This window comes from Kogia breviceps, chromosome 17, assembly GCF_026419965.1.
Source record: "Kogia breviceps isolate mKogBre1 chromosome 17, mKogBre1 haplotype 1, whole genome shotgun sequence".
NCBI lineage: Eukaryota > Metazoa > Chordata > Mammalia > Artiodactyla > Physeteridae > Kogia > Kogia breviceps.
The window spans coordinates 6,898,091-6,919,366 of NC_081326.1; the positions used below are offsets into that span (position 1 = coordinate 6,898,091).

The following is a 21,276-nucleotide window of genomic DNA, read 5'->3' on the forward strand; positions in this document are numbered from 1 at the left end:
TTGCCCTGATTCCAAAACCAAAGGAAAAAAAAATAAAAGGGTACAGACTGATAACATTTATTAATATTAGAAAAAAATTCTCAACAAAATATCAGCAAGTAGAATTTCAACAATATATGAAATCATATATACATGTGCATATATAAAATATATACATCATGGCCAAAAGGAATTTATTCCAGGGATACAGAGCTGGTTCAATATAATCTACCATTTTAATAGGATAAAGAAGAAAAATCACATCATAGCAGTCAGTGTAGAAAATGCATGTGACAAAATCTAACACCAGCCGTGTTTAAAAACCCTCAAAAAAAAAAAAAAAAAGGAATTGAGGAGGACTTGTTAAAGAGCATCTACAAAAAAACCTACAACTAACATTATACTTAGTGGTGAAAGGCTGAATGCTTTACCCGTTACATCAGGAACAAAGCAAGGATACCTATTCTCATGATATAAAGGCATACAACTCAAAAAGGAAGACATAAAACTGTTTATATTTGTGGATGACATGATTGTGTCTGTAGGAATCCCAAGGAATTTACAAAATAAATAAGCTAGAGCTAATAAGTGACTTCAACAAGTTTATAGGATTTTTACAAGACATATATTAAAAATCTACTGTATTTCTATATACTCACAATGAACACCAAAATTTAAAATACAGTGCCATCTATAATCACACAAAAAGAAAATGAAATACCTAGGTATAAATCTAAAAATGACAGGTATAGGACACGTATGCTGAAAACTACAAAATGCTGATGAAAGAAAGTAAAGATCTAAATAAATGGAGAGACATACACTATGTTCATTGTTTGGAATTCTAAACCTAGTAAAGATGTCACTTTTTCATAAATTGATATACAGGTTTAACCCAACTCTTATAAAACAAAATTGCAGTAAGATTTTTTGTAGATAATCTGACAATGTTATTATAAAATACATTCTGAAAGGCACAGGAACTAGAATAGCTAAAACAACTTTGAAAAAGAAGAATAAAGTAGGAAGAATCACTCTATTTGATTTCAAGTTTTAACGTAGCTGTAGTTGTCAAGACTGTGTGATATTGGTGAAGAGAAACATCAGTGGAACCAAATAGAGAACCCACAAATATGCCCAACTGCTTTTTAACAAAGGTACAAAAACAATTCACAGGGTAAGATAGCCATTTCAACAAATGGTGCTGTAGCAGTTGGACATCCATAAGCAAAAAAAAGAAAGGACCTGAGTCTCACACCTTATACAAAAACTAACTCGAAACTGATCATGGAATTAAATGTAAAATGTTTTACCTATTTATCTTTTATGGAAAAAAACAGGAGAAAATCTTTTGGTTCTAGCAGTAGGCATGCTTGTCACTAAAAGCATGATCCATAAAAGGAAAAATTGATAAATTAGTCTTTAAAAACTTTTGATCTATGAATAAGCCTAGTAAGAGGATGAAAAGACAACCTACAGACTGGGAGAAAGTATTTATTTACAAACCAAATATCCGACAAAGGACCACTAGTATCTAAAATAAAGAACTCTCGAAACTCAGTAGTAAAAAAAACCAGATAGTCCAATTAGAAGATGGTCAGAAGACATGACCAGACATTTCATCAAAGAGCATATATAAATGGCAGATAAGCACTTGAAAAGATATTCAGCATCACTAGCCATTAGAGAAATGCAAATTAAGACCTCCATGAGGTAGCACTACACGCTAAAATGAAACATAGTGACAGCACCAAATGCTAGCAAGCATGTGGAGAAACTCGGTCCTTCATGCATTGCTGGTGGGAGTGTTAAAGTGATACAGCCACTTTGGAAAACAGTTTGGCAGTTTCTTTAAAAACTGGATGTGCAGCTCTCATGTGACCTAGCAATTGCACCCCTAAGCATTTATCCGAGAGAAATGAAGACTTATGTTCACCCAAAAACCCATACACAGATGTTCATAGCAGCTTTATTCATGATAACCAAACACTGGAAACAACCCAGATGTCCTTCCACGGATGAATAGTTAGACAAAGTGTATAGTACATCCACACCATGGAATACTACTCAGCATTAAAAAAGAACGAACTATTGTTACATGCAGCAACCTGGATGCATCTCCAGAAAAGTATGCTTAATCAGTAAAGTCAGTCCCAAAAGATTACACATTGTGTGATGCCATTTATATGACTTGGTTGAAATGACAAAATTAGAGAAATGGAGAACAGATTAGTCATTGCCAGTGCTAAGCCAGGGGGTCAGGGTGGAAGAGGAAGTGGTATGGTTATAAAAAGACAGCACGAGAGATCCCTGAAAATGGAAATGTTCTGTATCCCTTTTCATTATTTTGGTTGTAACAATGTATTATATGTTTCCAAGATACCACCACTGAGGGAAACAGGTGAAAGTCACACAGCATCTCTCTGTATTATCTTACACCTGCATGTCAGACTGTAATTATCTCAGAAAGTTTGATCAAAACATAATAGTAGTAACCACATACAAGCAACTTAATTCAGTTTAACCTGTTCCTTAAGATCACAATGGCAATTTTAAAAATAAAAATTAAGGATTACAGGGCTTCCCTGGTGGCGCAGTGGTTGAGAATCCGCCTGCCAATGCAGGGAACACGGGTTCGTGCCCCGGTCCGGGAAGATCCCACATGCCGTGCAGCAGCTGGGCCCGTGAGCCATGGCCACTGAGCCTGCGCTCTGCAACGGGAGAGGCCACAACAGTGAGAGGCCCGCATACCGCAAAAAAAAAAAAAAAAAAAAATTAAGGATTACAAAACCTCACAATTGTAATGAAATACTAATGTGAGAGAATGGAATATAATTATAAAGGCTTAAGTGATTTTTTTTTTAATTCATGAAGAACCCAGGATTTCTTTTTCAAATTATTGTCATTATTTGTTAAGTATGGCTCTTTCATGAGTCTGTCACATTCTTACACAGAGCAAACTTTTATACAACCAGTTCCCTCCATGCTAAATGTTGTATTTTAGCATACGCCTAACAAATAATAGAGTTACTTTTGTGATTTTTTTTTTTTTTTTTTTTTTTTTTTTTTTTTTTTTTTTTTTTTTTTTTTTAGCAGCGGAGCACAGGCTCCAGACGCGCAGGCCCAGCAGCCATGGCTCACGGGCCCAGCCGCTCCGCGGCACGTGGGATCTTCCCGGACCGGGGCACAAACCCGTGTCCCCTGCATCGGCAGGCGGACTCTCAACCACTGCGCCACCAGGGAAGCCCCTGTGATTTTTGTTATGTATAGAATTCCTTCATACGATTTCTCAGAAGATGCAGAACATGAAATTACACTAATATTCATAAAAAAGACAGCCCAGCTATATGGAATAAAAAAGACCTGGTTGGAAGATAATGATGAGTTGTACAAAGTAACTAAAGGAAGAACTCCAAAAATGGGCTAAATATTAGATGTTTTGCACTAGTATTTATTTTTAAAAGAGTTCATTGATGACCTCTATGCATGTCAGACTTTAAAATAATTTTCATCATTAAGTAAAGAGCATTTATATGACAGTACACATTTATCCATTCATTTATTTTTTTTTTACATCCCCTGTATTAAAGCATTTTGGTAGCCTCACAGTAAGATTGATGGAGCTGCTATTTTAAACCAATTTAAATAGTGTCACCATTTTTAAAAGTAAACCCACATATGCATCATTTGGCTTCAGAAGTTACCACCATTTTGACATTTCGATGATCTTATTTTATTATGTGCCCTGTTTTTTAAGCCAATTCCAGAAATATTTTACCTAAAAATTTCAGTAGCAGTAATTTTTTAAAAATATGTCCATCATACCATTATTATACCTAACAAACTTAGCAGTAATTCCTTAATAATATCTAATATCAAGTCTGAATAGCACCCCCCCCCTTTTTTTTTCATTCAGCAGTTGATGTTGGAAAACAGGTACTTAGTTTCTTTCTTCAAGGTCAGGGAAGACTAACAAAACCTGTTCTTTCTGCTTTGAGAAGGGAAGGAAGGAGAACTAAGCCAGCATCTGTCAGACGCCCTCCCTGTTACAGCAGTCAGCACCGGCTCCTGCAGCAGGAGAGCTGAGGCCTCAGTGGGAAGCTATTCAGCTCATCAAATTACAGTATACGCTCTCTGGGATTTAAGGAAGAGTTAGCCTGCTAGAATTAGATCCACAGAGGAATCATCCTGAAAACAAGCAATAAATACATTAGTTTTACAGGGTCTTTAGATTCTTGATCAGTTAGTGACTTAGACTTGGGGTTGGAGAAAATAGTAATTCATTTCAAAGATGTTTGTTCTAAGTGCTATACCATTTGTTTTTGCTTTCTAAGGACTTGGATTTGCCTAATTACGCCATCCTCCATGGGAGAGGCCGTTTAGCACAGTGGGTAGAAACTTGGGCTATGGGCTCAGACAGGAGTTTATCCTCAGCTTACTGCCTGAACTTGAGGACCCTCTGGGAGAGCTGATCATGTGAGGAGTTAAAAAAGTAAGGCAGGTATCCCGAGCACATCCTGGTCAGCTAGTAAGAGCGGTGGTTGGTGTTTGGGCAGCTCACAGAAAGGTCAGTGTCCTCTTCTGTATAATCTTTAAAAAGTACATGATTCCTAGCCAATCCTTGGTTCTCATGTGTAGAGAAGTTAGAGAACTCCAGTATTAAAGAAAATAACTTTCTTAAAAGCCATTTTTAAATATAAATTATTTAAACATAATTATGTTTAAAGATAGAATGATTTATACAAATGCCACTGTCCTGATTATGGACCGTCTGACTAAGGGTTCTTTTTAGAAATTTAAAACTATGTGATCATTCATTAAGATTAAGCCTAATTGGTACCTTGATGATTCCTTTCAGTTTAGAACTAGACCTGTTTCCTTTTCCTGTTGTGCTGTGGTCTATTTTTATATTTTAACCAAGGTCCAGTTACCTAATGCAAGTCGAGACCATGAAGTTTAACTCTTGTATTTCCCTGTAAGCAATTGGACAATTTGCAGCATAAGATAGCACCATTTTTCCAGCATTTGTTGCGTTGTTGCTGGAAATAGGTTTACTGTTAATCTCTGGATGTACTGATTTACTCAGCATAATGATTTTGTCCACAAAGGATCTGTTGAGGGGAAGGATCAAAGTGGTGTTAGAGAAAAACGCACAGGATAGCTGTCCACAAAAAAGAATTACCGAGTCCAAAATGTCGGTAACACTGAGCTAAAATAACAGGATATAATTAAAATCAATGAAGTGAAGCACCAACAACTTAGCATAATACATGAATCCTCTTTATTCATTTAGTAGTAGGTAGGATGGTGTATATTTTGATCTAAAAAAGCTTCACTTCAATGACAAGCTGGGGGAGAGAGTGAAGACTGGAAAGTCCTGTTATGAAGGGTCCCACTTCTGTTTTATGGGCTGGCTCTGACCTGTGAATTCTCCAGTGAGAATCCTAAGCTGTTTCATCATCTTGCTGGTGATGTTGACAGCTGGATCCAAGCTCATTATATTTCTAAACCACACTGATGTCCTTCTCTTTTCCAGTTCACGGCCCCACTGGCGACATCGTTCAGTACTGCTCTGCTTATAATATTTCAGACTCATATTTTTCTTTTAACTGTAGCCTCTCATGTGCCAACTGTTTTGCTCTTACCTGAATTTATGCTGCTGATCTTCAACTGGGATGATAAATGGAAAATGGCACCCAAGGCTATACTTCCAATGTTTTTTTTCAAATTATTTTATAAAGAGCATAAAAATAAAATGATACCCTAGTCTGCCTAAACTAGATACTTACAGAGGTAAGAATTTCTCAGATAGATCTGCTATTTAATAAATGGGTATCATTTTATATTTATAAAATCATGTATAAGATTAACACCACCCACAGACTATATACACACAAAGAAACACTTTTTTATATACATACAAACATAGAAAGCTCTCTCCACATAAAACCTCTCTGTATTAGCAAACTACTGTGGTACACAAGTATTATGTTTAAGTATATTTGTTTCCAAACTGTAAATTATAATTTCCAAGTTACAAGTTAAAATAAGAGAATTCACCCTTCCTATGAAGTGGATTCTAGTCAGTTTTATACAACTTGGGGTTGCTCCAAACATGCAATTATCATTCATCCTTTTTGCTATTTGCTGAAGAAATGCACATTTAAATATGATAGTAGAGGTATACCCCAGAATTCATCTCCTAAATGTCAACAAAATTAAAAAGCCAATTGCAACCAAAATATTCTCGCCTATATGGTATTCCCATAGAAATAGGAGACCCAGAACTCATTCTTTACATTTTCAGTTCCCATTACTGATTTTTAAACTTAATATTTGGATGCTATACACATATATTTGAGTACGTAGCATATGGGGGGGAACCCATATATTTAGTTGTCTACCATTTATTCACGTAATGTTCATGCTGAATATACAGAGCATTTATAGTGTCATCACATCTTATATTAGGAAAATGAGGTTTAGGCTCTTTTACCTCTGGTGGACAAAAAAGAAAAAAAAATGATTATTTTGACCTCCATTTTGCCGAAGATTTTGCTGATAAGGAAATAAGAATCGACCATATGACCAGCAGTAAATATTTTTGAATATTAGTTTGACTTCCATTTTCAACTGAGACTTAAAGGTTACTGAGGACATCAAGATATCATGCTGCCTGGTAACTGCCCTGGCTTCCCGTTGGCTACACGCCTCCTCAGCTGCCACCCTCTGGCAGTTCACTCCAGAACCACAACTTTGTTTAGTGTCTTAGTCTGCAGGGTTCCAGGAAGATCTGACCTCTGTGGTCTGTCCTGTGACTGACTGAGGAGTTGATATGAAGGGATGCTCCTCCAGTCACTGGAATCTGGTGATCTTGCTTGCAGCATTTAGAAGAGTGTCTCATAAGTAGAAGGTTTCTTTCAGAAGTATTTTCAAATGATTATAATGTGTCAGGTCCCTGAAATAACAATGTGGTTGTATATTTTGTATGGCGTATTGTCAGAGTTCTTTCACATACGTAGTCAGGACTCAAACCCAGGTGTTCCGGGTTCCCCAGCCGTTCCCCTTCTGTCTGCCCCGCAGTGGAGGATAGCAGCACTGAAGGTTAGCCTACACTTTGAGGAGCATGAATTAAAATGAACACTTCTACATAGGGTTCCGTGGTCAAGTGAGCTTAGGAGGAGCTGGAGTCTACCCCCCTTTTAGGAAACCAGAATTCACAATAGTAGTATGTTATTACTATTCTGAAAACCCGCCGTTAAGAAATTTGTTGGCTTTTATTTAACCTAGAGTTTTCCAAGTGTGATTTAGCCATTCCCACCCCCCTCCGCAGTGGAATTGGGGTGGAGGGTGTGTAATAGCCAAAGGATTGATGTCCTTTAGCTTTGCTAATTCTCTTACTTCATGGTAACATAGAGGTTGCAGTGGGGGAAGTGGAGACTACTTTCTTCTTAAGCTCAGGACATCTTGTAAAACTATTTTTTTCCGAATCAGTTGTATTTAGAACAGTGCTTCTCAAACATTAATGTGCGTTCACTTCACCTCGGAATCCTGTTAAAATGCAGCTTATGTTTCAGTAGGTCTGGGGTGCGGCCTGAAAGTCTGCATTTGCAGCCTGCTCTCAGGTGATGTCAGTACCGTGACCCGGGCTCCCTTTGGGGAGCGGAGAGGCTGGAAAGTCACCCGGCTGTGAGTGAACGAGATGGTCCAGCCAAGTACTGTCCTTTCCCTGCTCTGCAGATTCATGATTTCTTCATCCTCTCCTTTACTGATTCTTGGCTCTCGGCATATCATTACATAATCAGGTTTCAGCCATCTTAAAAACAAAACCCTGTCAGTCCCTGTTCTCCTGGGTATGTTCTCTTCTAGCTTCTAGTAAGATCTGCCTCTGTTTCCTCATTGGATTTCACACCTCAGTTCGCAGTCTGACTTCCTCCATCATGGCCAAGGTCACCCTAGACCTCCTAGTTGCCTCACCTAACAAATGCTTTTCTCTTCTTAACTTGAACAGACCCTGGGGGGTATGTGATACTTTTGACTACTCTTCTATCTATAAACTTGCTCTTTCCTTAGCTCCGTGGTACCATGGTCTTCTCTTTATTTGTGCTCTCTAGCCTTCCAGCCTTCTTTACCATCTCCTTCTTCCACGTTGAAATGTCACCTAAATCCATGAATACCCTTCTTAGGCTGTGTGTCTAGCTCTACTTGGACAGCTCTGCATGAGTGGGTCTCAGACCCTCCAGTTTAACACATTCCGACTGAACTGATAGCCCTTCTCTGCTCTAATTTGCAGATCTTCACTCTCGTGTATCCTAAAGCAACCCCCTTCCCTACCCCTTTACACTCATTTCTTCAGTTAATATGTATTGCTTTCCATGTGTGTATTATTATTTCTGCCTGTTAAATATCTCCCCAAATTGTCCTCTTCTGTGATTGCTCCCTAATTGGACTCCCTGTGTTCATTTTTCAGTCCTCTACACTGTTGCCTATAAGATCTTTCTAAAAATGAAAATTGAATGTCACTCTCCAGCTTTATTAAAAGCCTGAGGTGCCTCACAGCTTCTGCATCAGACTCCTTAGCTTGGAAGACAGGTCCCTTTATTTGCCAGTCCTCCCCTCCGCATTCTCCCTGTTAAACTAGAGAGTGCGTCCACAGGGCAGTGCTCCTGACCTGCTTCCACAGAAAGTATTCTCCACGCTTGAAATGCCCTCTTTCCCACCTGACCCTTCAAGGGCACATAGTGAGTCTGATTCCTCCTCTTGGAGTGCGTGACACGTGACGCACCCTCCCGCCCCCTTCGCCACTCTTCTGTGCTCCTTTCTCTGTATTTAGTCATTCCTGGGTCATGGGTGTATTATCTTCGCACTCTCTCATGACTCTGTCATGACCCTGTTTCTCACCTTGGCTCAACATGAGGACAGAGTTCCTTGAGAACACAGGCTGTCTTGTCATCTCGGCATCCCCAACGCCTAGCGCGGTTTCTTCCCACACAGTAGATAATTGTTTGGATGGTAACGTATTTATTTAAATACTTTAACCTTACTCCTCTCCCGGCAGTCTTTAATCAGCTTATGCTTTGGTCCCACTTGTTAACTTGTAGGTGGAATTCTGTCCAAAACCTTCTTTGCCCTAAGCATTGTAAAACCTATGAGTTTTGAAAAACACAGGTGAATAGATTGGCTTCTCCTTTGATTGGGAGCTCCCTCCAGTAGCCGCCTGGGGTCTTTGTGGTTTGAAAGAGGTTTTTTAGACCCAGGAATAACTGCAGCAAAGATTATGGCAGGCTAGGGAAAGTACCCCTTCCCAAAGGCCTTAGGTCAACGTTTTAAAGGTGTCCGAATATTCTAGAAGTGATATATTTACTTCTATGATTCCTTCCTTGTTTTTCTCTGTGTATTCCCTCTAAATTAAAATTTCATTTTCTCAGAGTTGTACATTACCAAAACTTAACTTAAACAGTATTATATTTCCTTTAGGACCCAAAGGTGATTGTGAAATAAACATATTGTTTGTCAAACAGTTGTCACTTTGTCAAATATTCTCAATCTCTTAGCCATTTGATGGGTGATTTTTGCCTAATATTCATCAATTTTACTTAAAATTAAGATTGGAAATTTATGTGAAACCAGAAAAATATATAAACATCAAAAAATTTTGAGGTAAAAATTTAGTAATTAAAAGTATCTTGAACTGTTGAAAACTCAGGGCTGGAAATTCCTGGCTTAGCTGCTAAAGCACTAAAGATATAACCAAGATGACGGCTGAAAATACAGCCACCCAACCCGAAGACACTGTAGTAAGCTGCCAAGCCATCCAACCTGACAGGGTCAGTGGGTTTCTGTGTCGGGGTGGGAGGGATGGGGAAAACACCTGACAGTAAGACTTTAGTGACTAAGACCAGTTTCAAGGCACCTTGTGAATACTTGTGTCCTGTCCTGCTGTTTGAGATCTACAGACAGAATTTGGGTTGAGGGGACATCTTCCTTGCCTTGGGCTGTGTTGTAAGTGGTGGAACAGATGTTTCTGTAGAGCTGGACTGTGGCTGTAAACTGAAAGCTTTGTTACCCCTCAACCCTGTTCTCAGTGTCGTGGGTACCACGGGGCTTTTCACTGGAAGTCTGACCTGACCTTATCAAGCTTCCAGCATCCCTTGAAGGGAGCTTAGTGTAATAAATATTTACTGCTCCCTTCCACAGATTGGACGGCTTTGCTGACTAGCGTCAGCTTCTCTGCCCCTCGTCTGGCCACCACCCTGGGGAACTTCAGGGATGAGATCCAAACCAAACTAACTCTGAGAGTTACGTCCAAGTTCTCTACTTCTAAACCAGGGTAGCTAAACAGTTCTGAAGCAAATCATGCTGTTATGTGCATGCTGTGCACTTACACAACTGTATAGATCGCCAGCTACCAGGACTTTCCCATCAGCATTCGAGATCCTTCCATGTGTCAAAAGTAAACTCTTCATTCCCTCCTTGAAACCTGATTTTCTTCCTTTTTTATCTCAATTCACGGCATACCCTTCCACCTCAGTCACTTAAGCCAAAAATGGAGTCATCCTTAAACATCTTACCAGCCTTACCCTATTCTTTACCAAGTCCTATTAATTTCTCCAAAGGAGATACTAAGTTTGATCTTTGCCTTCCATTCTGGTTGCCACTGTTTGGTCAGGCCTTCATTTCCTACCTGATTATGGTTGTAAGCTCCTTACTGGCCTTCCTGTTGCCAACCTCCCTCCTTAGAATTCCTCCTCTAAACCACCCTCTGATTTTGTCCCCAGCCTGCTTCCTACCTTTTCAGGGTTCCTTGCGGTCTGCTGAGCCCCCTGTCTACCCTCATCTCACATGGCGCCCTGGCCCCAGCTGCCACTGTAACTGAGCTTAAAATCTGCCTCTCTGTCCAGACTCGTCTTTCCTCCCCTTCATTTTCCTAATAAATGAGTGGGAGCTTACTTTCCTTCAAGCCTTCATTCACGGGGCTTTCTCTCGACAGTTTTTTTTTACCAGCAGAAGTGGTCATGCCACGTTACCCTTCTAAACAGCTGTTGTGGGGGTTTTCGTGCTATGTGCCAATTTTGGATTTGCGTCTGTCCTGTAGTACTGCCACATCCTTGAGGTCAAAGACATTCGTGTACCCAAACCAAGTATATAACTGAGTATATGCTCTGTGCCTGGTACAAATCAGGCACTCAGTAAATGCTTGTTGAATGGAAGAACTAAATTACTAAGGAATTAATAAACATATCTGTGTGTTATAAGTAACACAAATATTTTGTACTTCCAAAAATAATCCTAGCAATCCACAAAAATTTCTAGCTAGCTAGAAGGTTTTTAAGAGGATATGATAATTGTGTGCTTTCTATGTTCAATTTTAGTGGCAACATAAGCAAAATAAATGAAAATTCCTTTGAGTTGTGTTAAAGATAAGTGATCCTAATAAAGAGAGGATAAAAGTGGGCAGAATATTAATTCTGCTAACCGTGCTTCTGCTACAGTTGTGCCCGGTCTTGGGCGCGTCGCTTCTCCTTGGCAGCCCAGTGCCGTCTGTACAGTGAGAGTTACGACAGGTCAGTAGGTTTAGCAGCAGCCCTCTTTCTTCTAATGAAACACAGGAAACTGGATGAAAGAGAGAAGGGCAGAACAGCTCTACTTTGGAATAGGCGACGCCGCGGAAAGTGAGGGGGAGGAGGAGGAGGAGGAAATGGTGGCCCCCGCGGGATGTCCGGGAACGCAGCTTGAAGCCATTGCGTCGGGCGCGGTGTGGGGGAAGGCTTTCCTGAAGCAAACGCAGGTCGAACCAGAATATTTTCCATCACGGAATTCGACGAAGCTTCATGTGTAAACCGCCTGTCTTGCTTCTCGTCTGATGTTCTTTTCGCAGGACTTCCCTGTCTCTGCATAATACCGAAGTCTCACCTCAATCCATTTTCTTCTTTCGGCTCACCCGTACACATACATTATCTGTTGCTGACTTACCTTTTGAAGCTTACTTCTGTCTAATCGGGATATTTCAATTAGCTGGGGAGGCTGCTCCTGAGTACCCGCTTCTCCTCTTGTTCCCGCGGCGTCGTGCTCCGACGCCCCCGTGGTGCCGAGGCCGCCTGCGAGCCAGCAGGTCTGTGTGGAGTGGGCGCCACGGTTGCCCTCCTGTTACAGAGAGGCTAAGCAGCAGGTCCAAGCGACACGTGTGGTAAGAGGTGGCGCTGGCCTTTGACCCCGACAGCCTGGCTCAGAGCCTCCGCCGCAGCATTCTGCTAGCAGACTTGGAGGAACAGCTTCAACCCGCAAAATTAGCTTCCTCGTTTTTACACATATTTTGAACTTCTTTTCAGAAATAACGAGAACCTGTGTAAATCACTTAGTATAGTGACTGACCCATAGTAAATGTTTGGTAAATATTGGTTAGTGTAAGCTTTGGCGAACGGACGGAGAATGTCCATAGCCTTGATTAGCAATGGAGTAGAAAATTAATCAGCATCCTGTTTCTCTGTTTCCCAGTTCTCAGAGAGAACCAAAGACTCGCTTATTTTACAGGGTACTTTGCTCTTTAGCATCTATTCAAGATGTTTAAGTAAAACGAAGACACTTCAATTTATTTTGAATCCTTACCTAACAGATGCTGTAATTTTTATCTTGCCACCAGGTGGCAGCATGTTACACGAGGAAATAATAGAAATGTTATTCTGTTGTAGACTAGTTTTCAGTATTTTGCCTTAAAAACTGTTAAACCGTAATAAAAACAACATACTATTCCGTGTTCCCCTTTGTCTGTATTCCCGTCACTGGCTGCAAAGGCCCTCGTAGCCCAGTGTCCAGAGCCCACAGCTGGACCTGCCTTGGTCCTGCCCTGCACACGCTGTCCCTCTGTCAGCCATGGCAGAGAGTTTTCCTGCATCTGCGACCGAAATGTGAGCCCTCATGCTGAGATTCTCCCGACTAAATTGTTTTCGTTCAGCAGCATCAGGAACTACAGCAGTCGTCCTCTTCCCTGGACCTTCCATGGTACCCGGAGAAGTTCCAGATCTGTGGCAGCAGTTGAGTGGGTGTAGGTGCCCTTGGGTAGTGGCCAGGTAATAGGTAGGATATACGTTTTTAGTTCTTTGTAGTTATGTTCATTTTAACTTGTGCTATAGAAGTCCCTGAAAACTTACTTACGTTTAGGAATTATCAGAATCATTCAGATAACTACTGCCAAGGGTTGAAAGATTAGTGTCTGAGTTGGAGGGCAATTAATGGCTAATGAAGGTAGAGGACTGGACGTGGCAATTAATCAAAGTAGGGCAGAGCAGGGAGCTGATGGGAAAACGTAGAGAGCGCCAGGCTTCAGATAACTGGCGGGCAGCGCTGCGTGGGAAGGCCGGGGGCTCGCCAAGGGAAGCTGGCTGCAGGGAAATCTGCTTATACTTCTTAATCGTGGATCTGCCTAGTTTGTTCCACAGGGTTATGAAATCCTTTCACATCACTTTCTCAGCAAATGTTTTTTCCTATTCTATAACCTATTAACTAATATTCAGATTTGACTATATTTGAAACATGGAGTATAGATGAATATAATGTTTGTAATTCTGACTCGTCACAAAACCTGCAGTGATATTTAGGATGTCATGTTTTTAGAGTATTATGTTAATTAAGCAGTGCTAAAAAGTTTCTGGAGTTATGCCATCATCTTGCTTCATTTTTCTGATAGTAAGGAAATAACTATTCCAGATAAGTTAATTGTTACAGAATCTTTCCCTGGTAAACATCAAAACTTGTAAAAATAATGAAGACGTTTCAAGCACGTGTTTTGTGTTACTTATGTTAAACAGCAAATCCTGAGTCTCTCTCCCCTCGGTGACTCAGGCCACCTTGGCCATCACGTGCCCTCTTCAGTCAGGAGCTGTGAGCCCTTCTGCGCACAGGCCCGCTGTCCCGCAGCCGCCGCCGCGCGCGGGCTCCCCCCGTGGCCTCTTCCCCCAAACCTCACACGCACGCCCCCGCTGGCTGCTCACACAGACACACCCTCACACCCACTCTTCCCCTTTCTCCTTCCCTCTCCTTTTCGTAATTTGCTTCTGTAGCCTGGGGAATAGAAAAAGTAAAACTACTTAAAATGATGTCTAAAACTGGAAGGAATTTCAATTTAAGACTGTCCTATTAAAGCATGAGCTTTAGGGAATTCTCTGGTGGTCCAGTGGTTAGGACTCTGTGCTCTCACTGCCGGGGCCCCAGGTTAAATCTCTGGTCAGGGAACTAAGATCCTGCACGCCACACCGCACAGCCGGAAACAAACAAACAAACAAATAAAAACATGAGCTTTAGTGTAAAGGCTTTGTAGTATCTGTTTAGTTAACTTACTGTTGCTAATTTCTTCCTTTTTTTTCTTTTCTTTTTTTTTTTTTTTTTTCCTGTGTTCTAGAGGTATTTCAGATTGTTACATCTCTTCCTTGAAAAATATATATGGAGATTGATTTTTAGTGACTGGAGTGAAATGAGCAATGAGAGAAAATTCTAGCCAATTATTGTAACAGATATGTATCTTTTGTCTTTTTGAGTTTTTGAAGTGCTTTGCAGCTTTAGTGGACAGTTATTGTCCGTGACAACCAAGGCTGTTCTCTCAGAAGTTTTATTTTATCTCTACTAAGCCTGAACAGTATTTGGTTAATGCTCATTATGTTTGGGAACTCAACAATTTCAGTCCATAGCCACATACTTTGAAAAGAGGTGTACTAATGTCTACAGTTGTCACATTGGTTTTAAACTCTTAAGTACTTCTTAAAATTGATCATTAATTAATCGCTTAGTAATATATATTAAATATTAACTTTTGCCATGATGTAAATACAACAATCTTCTCTCTAGTGTGCTCAGAGAAGTGGAAAATATTTTATTTCAGTGTCTTTAATATGTAATCAGAGAGTTGGATGACAAGTAAATTGTAGCATTGTCCAAAGAGTATTTATTTCACTGAGATGATGGGAATTAGAAAAGGTAACCATTTGCTATATTTAATTATAATGGAGTTAATTGCATGTCTTTCCGATATAAAATATCTCTTACGTCCATTGGGTACAGCTATTCTTGAAGGTGCCTAAATAAAGTACTAAGTATACTATTTAAGTAATAAAATTAGTAGTGACTTGGAACATTTAGCATAAATAAAGACATAGCTTTTTCTTAAGCCAGTTTTTAAAAGTGATTCATCAACAGATTAGCAAAAAGCCAATTTATTTACATCTGTTGGCACATGTAATAATGACTTTTATAATATAAACGCTTGTTGATATGAAGTTAGAACTCATTTATGGGACCTTGTAGTTCTAATGTTCTAGTGAAATGTACACATGTGGGTGCCCCTGGAAGGAATTCCAACTCTGTGAATTTATGCATCTGTTGACTTCAATATTTAGTTAGCCTGGCCATCACTGTAATTGACATGTTATTGGAAATAGAGTTAGGTTTTCCCTTATTTATAAGGATAACCTCCATTTTGAGGAATGTGAATCAATCCATAGCTGGCTGACAGCCAGTTTCTCCTTCACTTGAGCTCCAGCACACACTGGAAAAGCACACTGGCTTCCGAAGCGCCTTATGAATCTGCAGTGATTAATTCTTCTCATTATTTCGCTGCAAGTTCTCGTGACCCTCTCTGACGGTTCGATCGGCCACTTAGCGTTGATGCATATTCATTCCTGTGCGCCCCTGCCGCAGTCGCTCACACCCCCTGCGCTGACTGGTGTGTTCTTGGTGCGGTAATTGAGCTACAGTAGATTGATTACTCTGGGGAGCTGTAAGGCCTTTAAAGGTGAAAACATATCAGTCCTGTTAATTAGGAAACAAAAGCTCTGGTGGCAGGTTCAGCAGTCAGATATTTCCAGTGTAGAAAAGACGAAGGATATGATGTGTTCCTCTCCGCGAACCTGTTTACTTTTTAAATTTTGAATTAAGTCTGTATCAGTAGTAGTGGAGAACAGCCTTCTTTTACAAATTTTTGTAGAATGCTAATTGAATATAATATTAATACTATTATCTCTCAAATCTGATAGTTTAGAACCTGAGTTTGTATACACCTTCTGTAGCATTGGCAATAATGTGTAAAATATCTTAATATCTTACATAAACGTAGAATGCTTTTGGATTGTGTAAAATATCTTAATGTCTTACATAAATATAGAATGCTTTTGGATTAATTTTGGTATTTAGAGGCTTAATTTGGTTACACTGTTCTAATGCTAATTTCTTGTCATTTAGTCATACACTCTATGGGAAAAGGGTGAAACTTTATTCAACATGGCATAGAAGTTGAGCTGCCTTTATCTCTTTATCATAAGCACCCTTTGATTATCCCCCCTCCCCCCTCCCCGCCGCCGCCAAACTGTATGTTAAGTAATACATCGTCTGGGAAAAAGGATCCTATATGGAACGGTGGCCTCCAGAAGTAAGCTAGTTTCAACATGGACATGTATGCAGCTTATCTAATTGACATGTTTTTCTCAGATGTGCTGTTCTTACGTTATGGTCTCCCCCTCCCCCTTCCCCTTCTCCAGTCATGAATTTTTTCTTTTGAGATATAATTCACATACCATAAAATTCACCCTTTTTTAAAGGGTACAGTTCCATGGGCTTTCGTGTATTCACAAAGTTGTGCGACCATCTCCACTGTCTTCCAGGACATTTTCATCACTCCATTCCTTCCTTCCCCTAACCCCTGGCAACAAATAATTATTTTCCTTCTGTGGATTGACCTCTTCTGGACATTTCATATAAATGGAATTGAACTATATGTGGTCTTTCATGTCTGGCTTATTTTACTTATTAGCAAGGTTCATCCTCCTTGTTGCATGAATCAGTACTTCATTTTTTATGGCTGAATAATATTCCATTGTATGGTTATACCACATTTTAGTTTTCATTCTTCAGTTGGTGAACATTTGTGTTGTTTCCACTTTCTGGCTATTGCTGCTACTAGCGTTAGTTCCCACCCATCCTTGTCATCAGTTCCCACACGTCCTTGTCTTGTTTGTGATCTTAGGGAGAAGGCTTTCAGACTTCACCGCTGGGTGTGATACAGGCTGTGGGTTTTTTTAGATGCTGTTTATCAGGTTGAGGAAGTTCCCTTCTATTTCTAGTTTGTTGAATGCTTTTATTGTGAAAACGTGTTGGATTTTGTCAAATGCTTTTTCTGCACCTATTAAAATGATCATGTGGTTTTTGTCCTTTATTAATATGGTGTGTTCCATTGGTTGATTTTCTTACATTGAGCATTGTAATATTTTATAGAGCTTTTTATATAATCTCTTACTGTGCGGTTTTAAATAATTTGAACCAATTTCTCTACCTTATATTTCAGGCATTTATTAATACAGCAAAAGAAATTTATGAAAAAATCCAAGAAGGAGTCTTTGACATTAATAATGAGGTATATATATATATATATAAATATTATTGGCTAATAAACTTAGAATTGAATTTTAATTACTTGGATTCAAGATTTCTGTTTTTTAAAATTCCTAAAATGGATCTATGATGTCAGTTAACACATTAGTTTATAATCATCTCATTGAAAATTTGTCATATGCTGTATAATAGCTAAATGTTTATGTTCTAGTGAAGCATCACTTTATCTATGAAAACGGATTAAAGTAAGTGACCCTATCCACTTATTGCAAACAATGCAAAATAATATAAATCCTCCAAAGAGAGAAGAAAATCCACTTTCATCTACACATCCATATGGTATCATCTGCTTTGGGAATAATTTTCTAGTGTGTAAATGCGTGTGCGACGTTAACTAATGCAAGATGCTCTCTCTGTTGTCTGGTGCGGAATAGGGAAATGTCCAATTTGGAAATTACTCCCAGTTCAGCATAGCATGTTTTCAGGAGACTGAGTTAATATATGTAATTGGCAGTTGGCACTGGTTGTTTTGTTTGTTTTTGTGGGTTTCTTTTCTTTTCCTTTTTTTTTCTTTTTTTTTTTTTTTTGTAAAATTATTTTGAGCCAGTTTTGATCAACATGATTAGGATAAAATGTAACTTTGAAGCAAATAATTCAGAGTGTTTACCAAAGGCCATCATTTTGACCTAAATCACCACTATGCATTTGTCCTTATTTATTTCAGAATTTTTATGTGGATAAGAGCATATGATTTACTTTTACATAAGTGTTTCTGCCATTCCATAGTAAGACTTCTTGCTTCCAAGAGAAGAACGCGTATTCCTCCCCCAGGTGCAGTGAGGAAGCCCCACGTTAGGAAGACACTGTGTGTGCATCTCTTGGCATGTGTGCAAGAGAGCTGCGTTATTATCTGCCTCAGTATTCTTTGCCAAAACAAACAGCAGTTTGCCTAGGGTTTCCGAAAAGTGTTGGATTTTCCACTTTCTTTTAATTTGTAGTGATAAAGTTTCTAACCCATATTTTCCAGGCTTATATGGCAATAGATCTTGAGTTAATTTAAAGGCGACACCGTTCAGAGACTAATGCCATATAAATTGAACAGTAATTGGGCGTCTATGTAAAGGGCATGTTCACTGTCTCTGTCTGGTTTCATATAGTAGCTGACTGCTTTACTGTGCCTGGTGTGGCTTTGATTGTAATGTGCTGTCAGGAGCCAACAGGCCGTGCGATTTATTTGGCCTAATGCCAAGTCTGACTTCTTGATTCCTCAAGAAGTTGCTACCAGCCCAGAGGGGGCAAAACCAATGAGCCATAGGGCATGCTTTTTATTAAAGAGGAGTCAAAAGAGCGAAAAGAAACCACATCAGCTGCTGTCAATACTGAGCTAGTGCCAGAAACCCCAAGGCTACTACTGTTGCAGAACAACTGCCAAGCACTATAAATCTGAGATTTACTGTGACGTAAAGTTTCCTTAAGAGCTTAATTTCTGAAGCTACTGTATTACTTTTCTCAGAGTGTTGTATTTTTAGGTAAAATCCACTTGAGGGAGTGAGGGTTGAGACATAAGTGTGAGTTTGATGAATGAAAGAACCACTCTGTGTGTGGGTTCTTGGCAAGCTGCCATGTCTTTGGGGCTCATAGAAATTACTGATGACACAGAACACTCACATGCCCTTAGCCTGCACAGCGGATTCAACATGGAACAGAGACGCTCTCTAGAGGGAACATTGGACGCTGTATCAGAGGAGCATAGGCTTTGCATATTTTTCTCTTTTAAAGATTACATTTTAAACAATCTCTCCATTGTGAGAATTCCCTTGAAAGCAGCACTCCAGTTTCTGTTAATGCAGTACCTGGTATGATAAGGAATTGTTTGCAGGAATATTTCCACAAGTATTATTTTATTTTTTTATTATTTTTTTTAATTTTTTTTTTTTTTTCGGTACGCGGGCCTCTCAATGCTGTGGCCTCTCCCATTGCAGAGCACAGGCTCCGGACACGCAGGCTCAGCGGCCATGGCTCACGGGCCCAGCCGCTCTGCGGCACGTGGGATCTTCCCGGAGTGGGGCACGAACCCGTGTCCCCTGCATTGGCAGGCGGACTCTCAACCGCTGCGCCACCAGGGAAGCCCTATATAATTTTTTTTTTAGTTGTTTGTTAAGATTGTGCCACTAGGAAGCCAAAAGATTTCTTAAATTTAAAATTATACTGTCTGGTTGGTCCCAGTTACATTTATTACCCTTCTGTCTTTCATTTCAGGCAAATGGCATTAAAATTGGCCCTCAGCATGCTGCTACTAACGCCACGCACGCAGGCAGTCAGGGAGGACAGCAGGCCGGGGGAGGCTGCTGCTGAGCCTGTTTCACTGTCTCGCTGCCCAGAAGGGGCTACTCACCTATTCTTTCACCCTCTCCTGCTCAGCTGAGACGTGAAACTCTTCGAAATGGCTTTATGTCACAGAAGAAGACTTTAATCCTTCAAATTCTTGTATAACTTTGAATAAATGGTTAATGTTCACTTAAAAAGACAGATTTTGGAGATTGTATTCATATCTATTTGCATTTGATTTCTAGGTCAGTTGATGTGATTATTTTTGTTAAATGTTGTCTTGTGCCCTTACCTACGAACTGAATTGTATTGAACACTACAAAGTCATCCTGAGCATTTTAAATCGGTTTGTGTAGTTAGGTTCCCCCACACCTGTGGTTACCTAATGTTTAATATTATAGAACTGTCCTCAAAAGTTTGTCAGTTTTCAAGGCTATAAGGAAAACCGAAGGACTCTTTTAATTCTGTATTTATCATTTCCTTTCTGTATATATAGTTTAATAACCTGCTTGGGTGTAATTTGCCAAGCTTGAATTCTTTAATGCATTTGCATAAATTCTATACTGTTTAGAGCTTAAAGCTACAGAAGCATCGTTAGGAATTGCTTGGACACTGAATTTTAAACTTTTTGACATCGTTAACAAGCATGTTCATCTTTTTCTTGTCGCTAGTCCAAGAGAAATACGCTTAATGTACATTCTAAAGGCTATGTATGTGTTAACCTGTTTTAATGCCAAAAGTTTGCTGTTTGTCCACAGTTTCTTTAAGACCTCTTCAGAAAAGGATTTGTTTGCCTTAATGCATACTGTTGGGTAAAAACACAGTATAATGAGTGAGGCGGGCGGAAGAAAGAACTAACCCCCCCCCCCTGCGCCCCGCCTGAGCGACTCCAGGAGGAGTCAGTGTCCACATTTAGACGGCACATTAGGAGGACTTTAATCTTTCCTTAAACACAATAATGTTTTCTTTTTCTTTTATTCACATGATTTCTAAATATATTTTTCACGCAGGACAGTTTTTCAACCTTGATGTACAGTGACTGTGTAAAATTTTTCTTTCAGTGGCAACCTATAATCTTTAAAATATGGTGAGCATCTTGTCTGTTTTGAAGGGGGTATGACAATAAACCTACCAGATGGAAAATCCTGTTAAAAGTAGAAAAGCTTTAGTAATTTGCTCAGTGTGGTGGTTTTATCCTTCTTTTTCTTTTTCTCCCTTGGACTATAATGAAATTGTTATAGCAGTGCAAAATAAAATCCTACGTATAAAAGTGTTCTTTTTTTTTTAATGACCACATCATTTTTTAAGAATGTAATTTTTCAGTCCATCCACAGCTTTTACATGTATTAAAGCACATTTTTTTAAGGGTCAGGATGTTTAACACTACCCTTTTAAAAAATTTTGCTAGAACGTGATAAAAATCTTTTTACCGTGTTGAAATTCTTTTTGTTATTGATGATGTAAGCAAGTATTTTAAGTTTGAAACTAACTGCTTTCACTCCACTCACTGGCTTCAGCTTCCTACCGGTCTTTCCTGAAGCTTCAGCAGTGCTCTGTCAAAGCTTTGACATTATTCTTGTGGGAAGTCACCCAGTG

General features: G+C 39.6%; 1 protein-coding gene across 2 annotated transcripts in view; it reads left to right on the plus strand.

Moving 5' to 3' along the window:
- RAB2A (RAB2A, member RAS oncogene family) overlaps positions 1-20,950 on the plus strand; it is a 71,172-nt gene extending 50,222 nt beyond the window's left edge. The window contains exons 7-8 of one of the 2 annotated variants that reach the window (XM_059043525.2): positions 17,306-17,374; positions 19,612-20,950. In XM_059043525.2, the coding sequence (XP_058899508.1) occupies positions 17,306-17,374; positions 19,612-19,707 (165 nt within the window). In that variant the 3' untranslated portion in view covers positions 19,708-20,950. The remainder of the gene's footprint in view (positions 1-17,305; positions 17,375-19,611) is intronic. The other variant, XM_067017967.1, reaches the window with a different exon arrangement.
- The last annotated feature ends 326 nt before the right edge of the window (positions 20,951-21,276 follow it).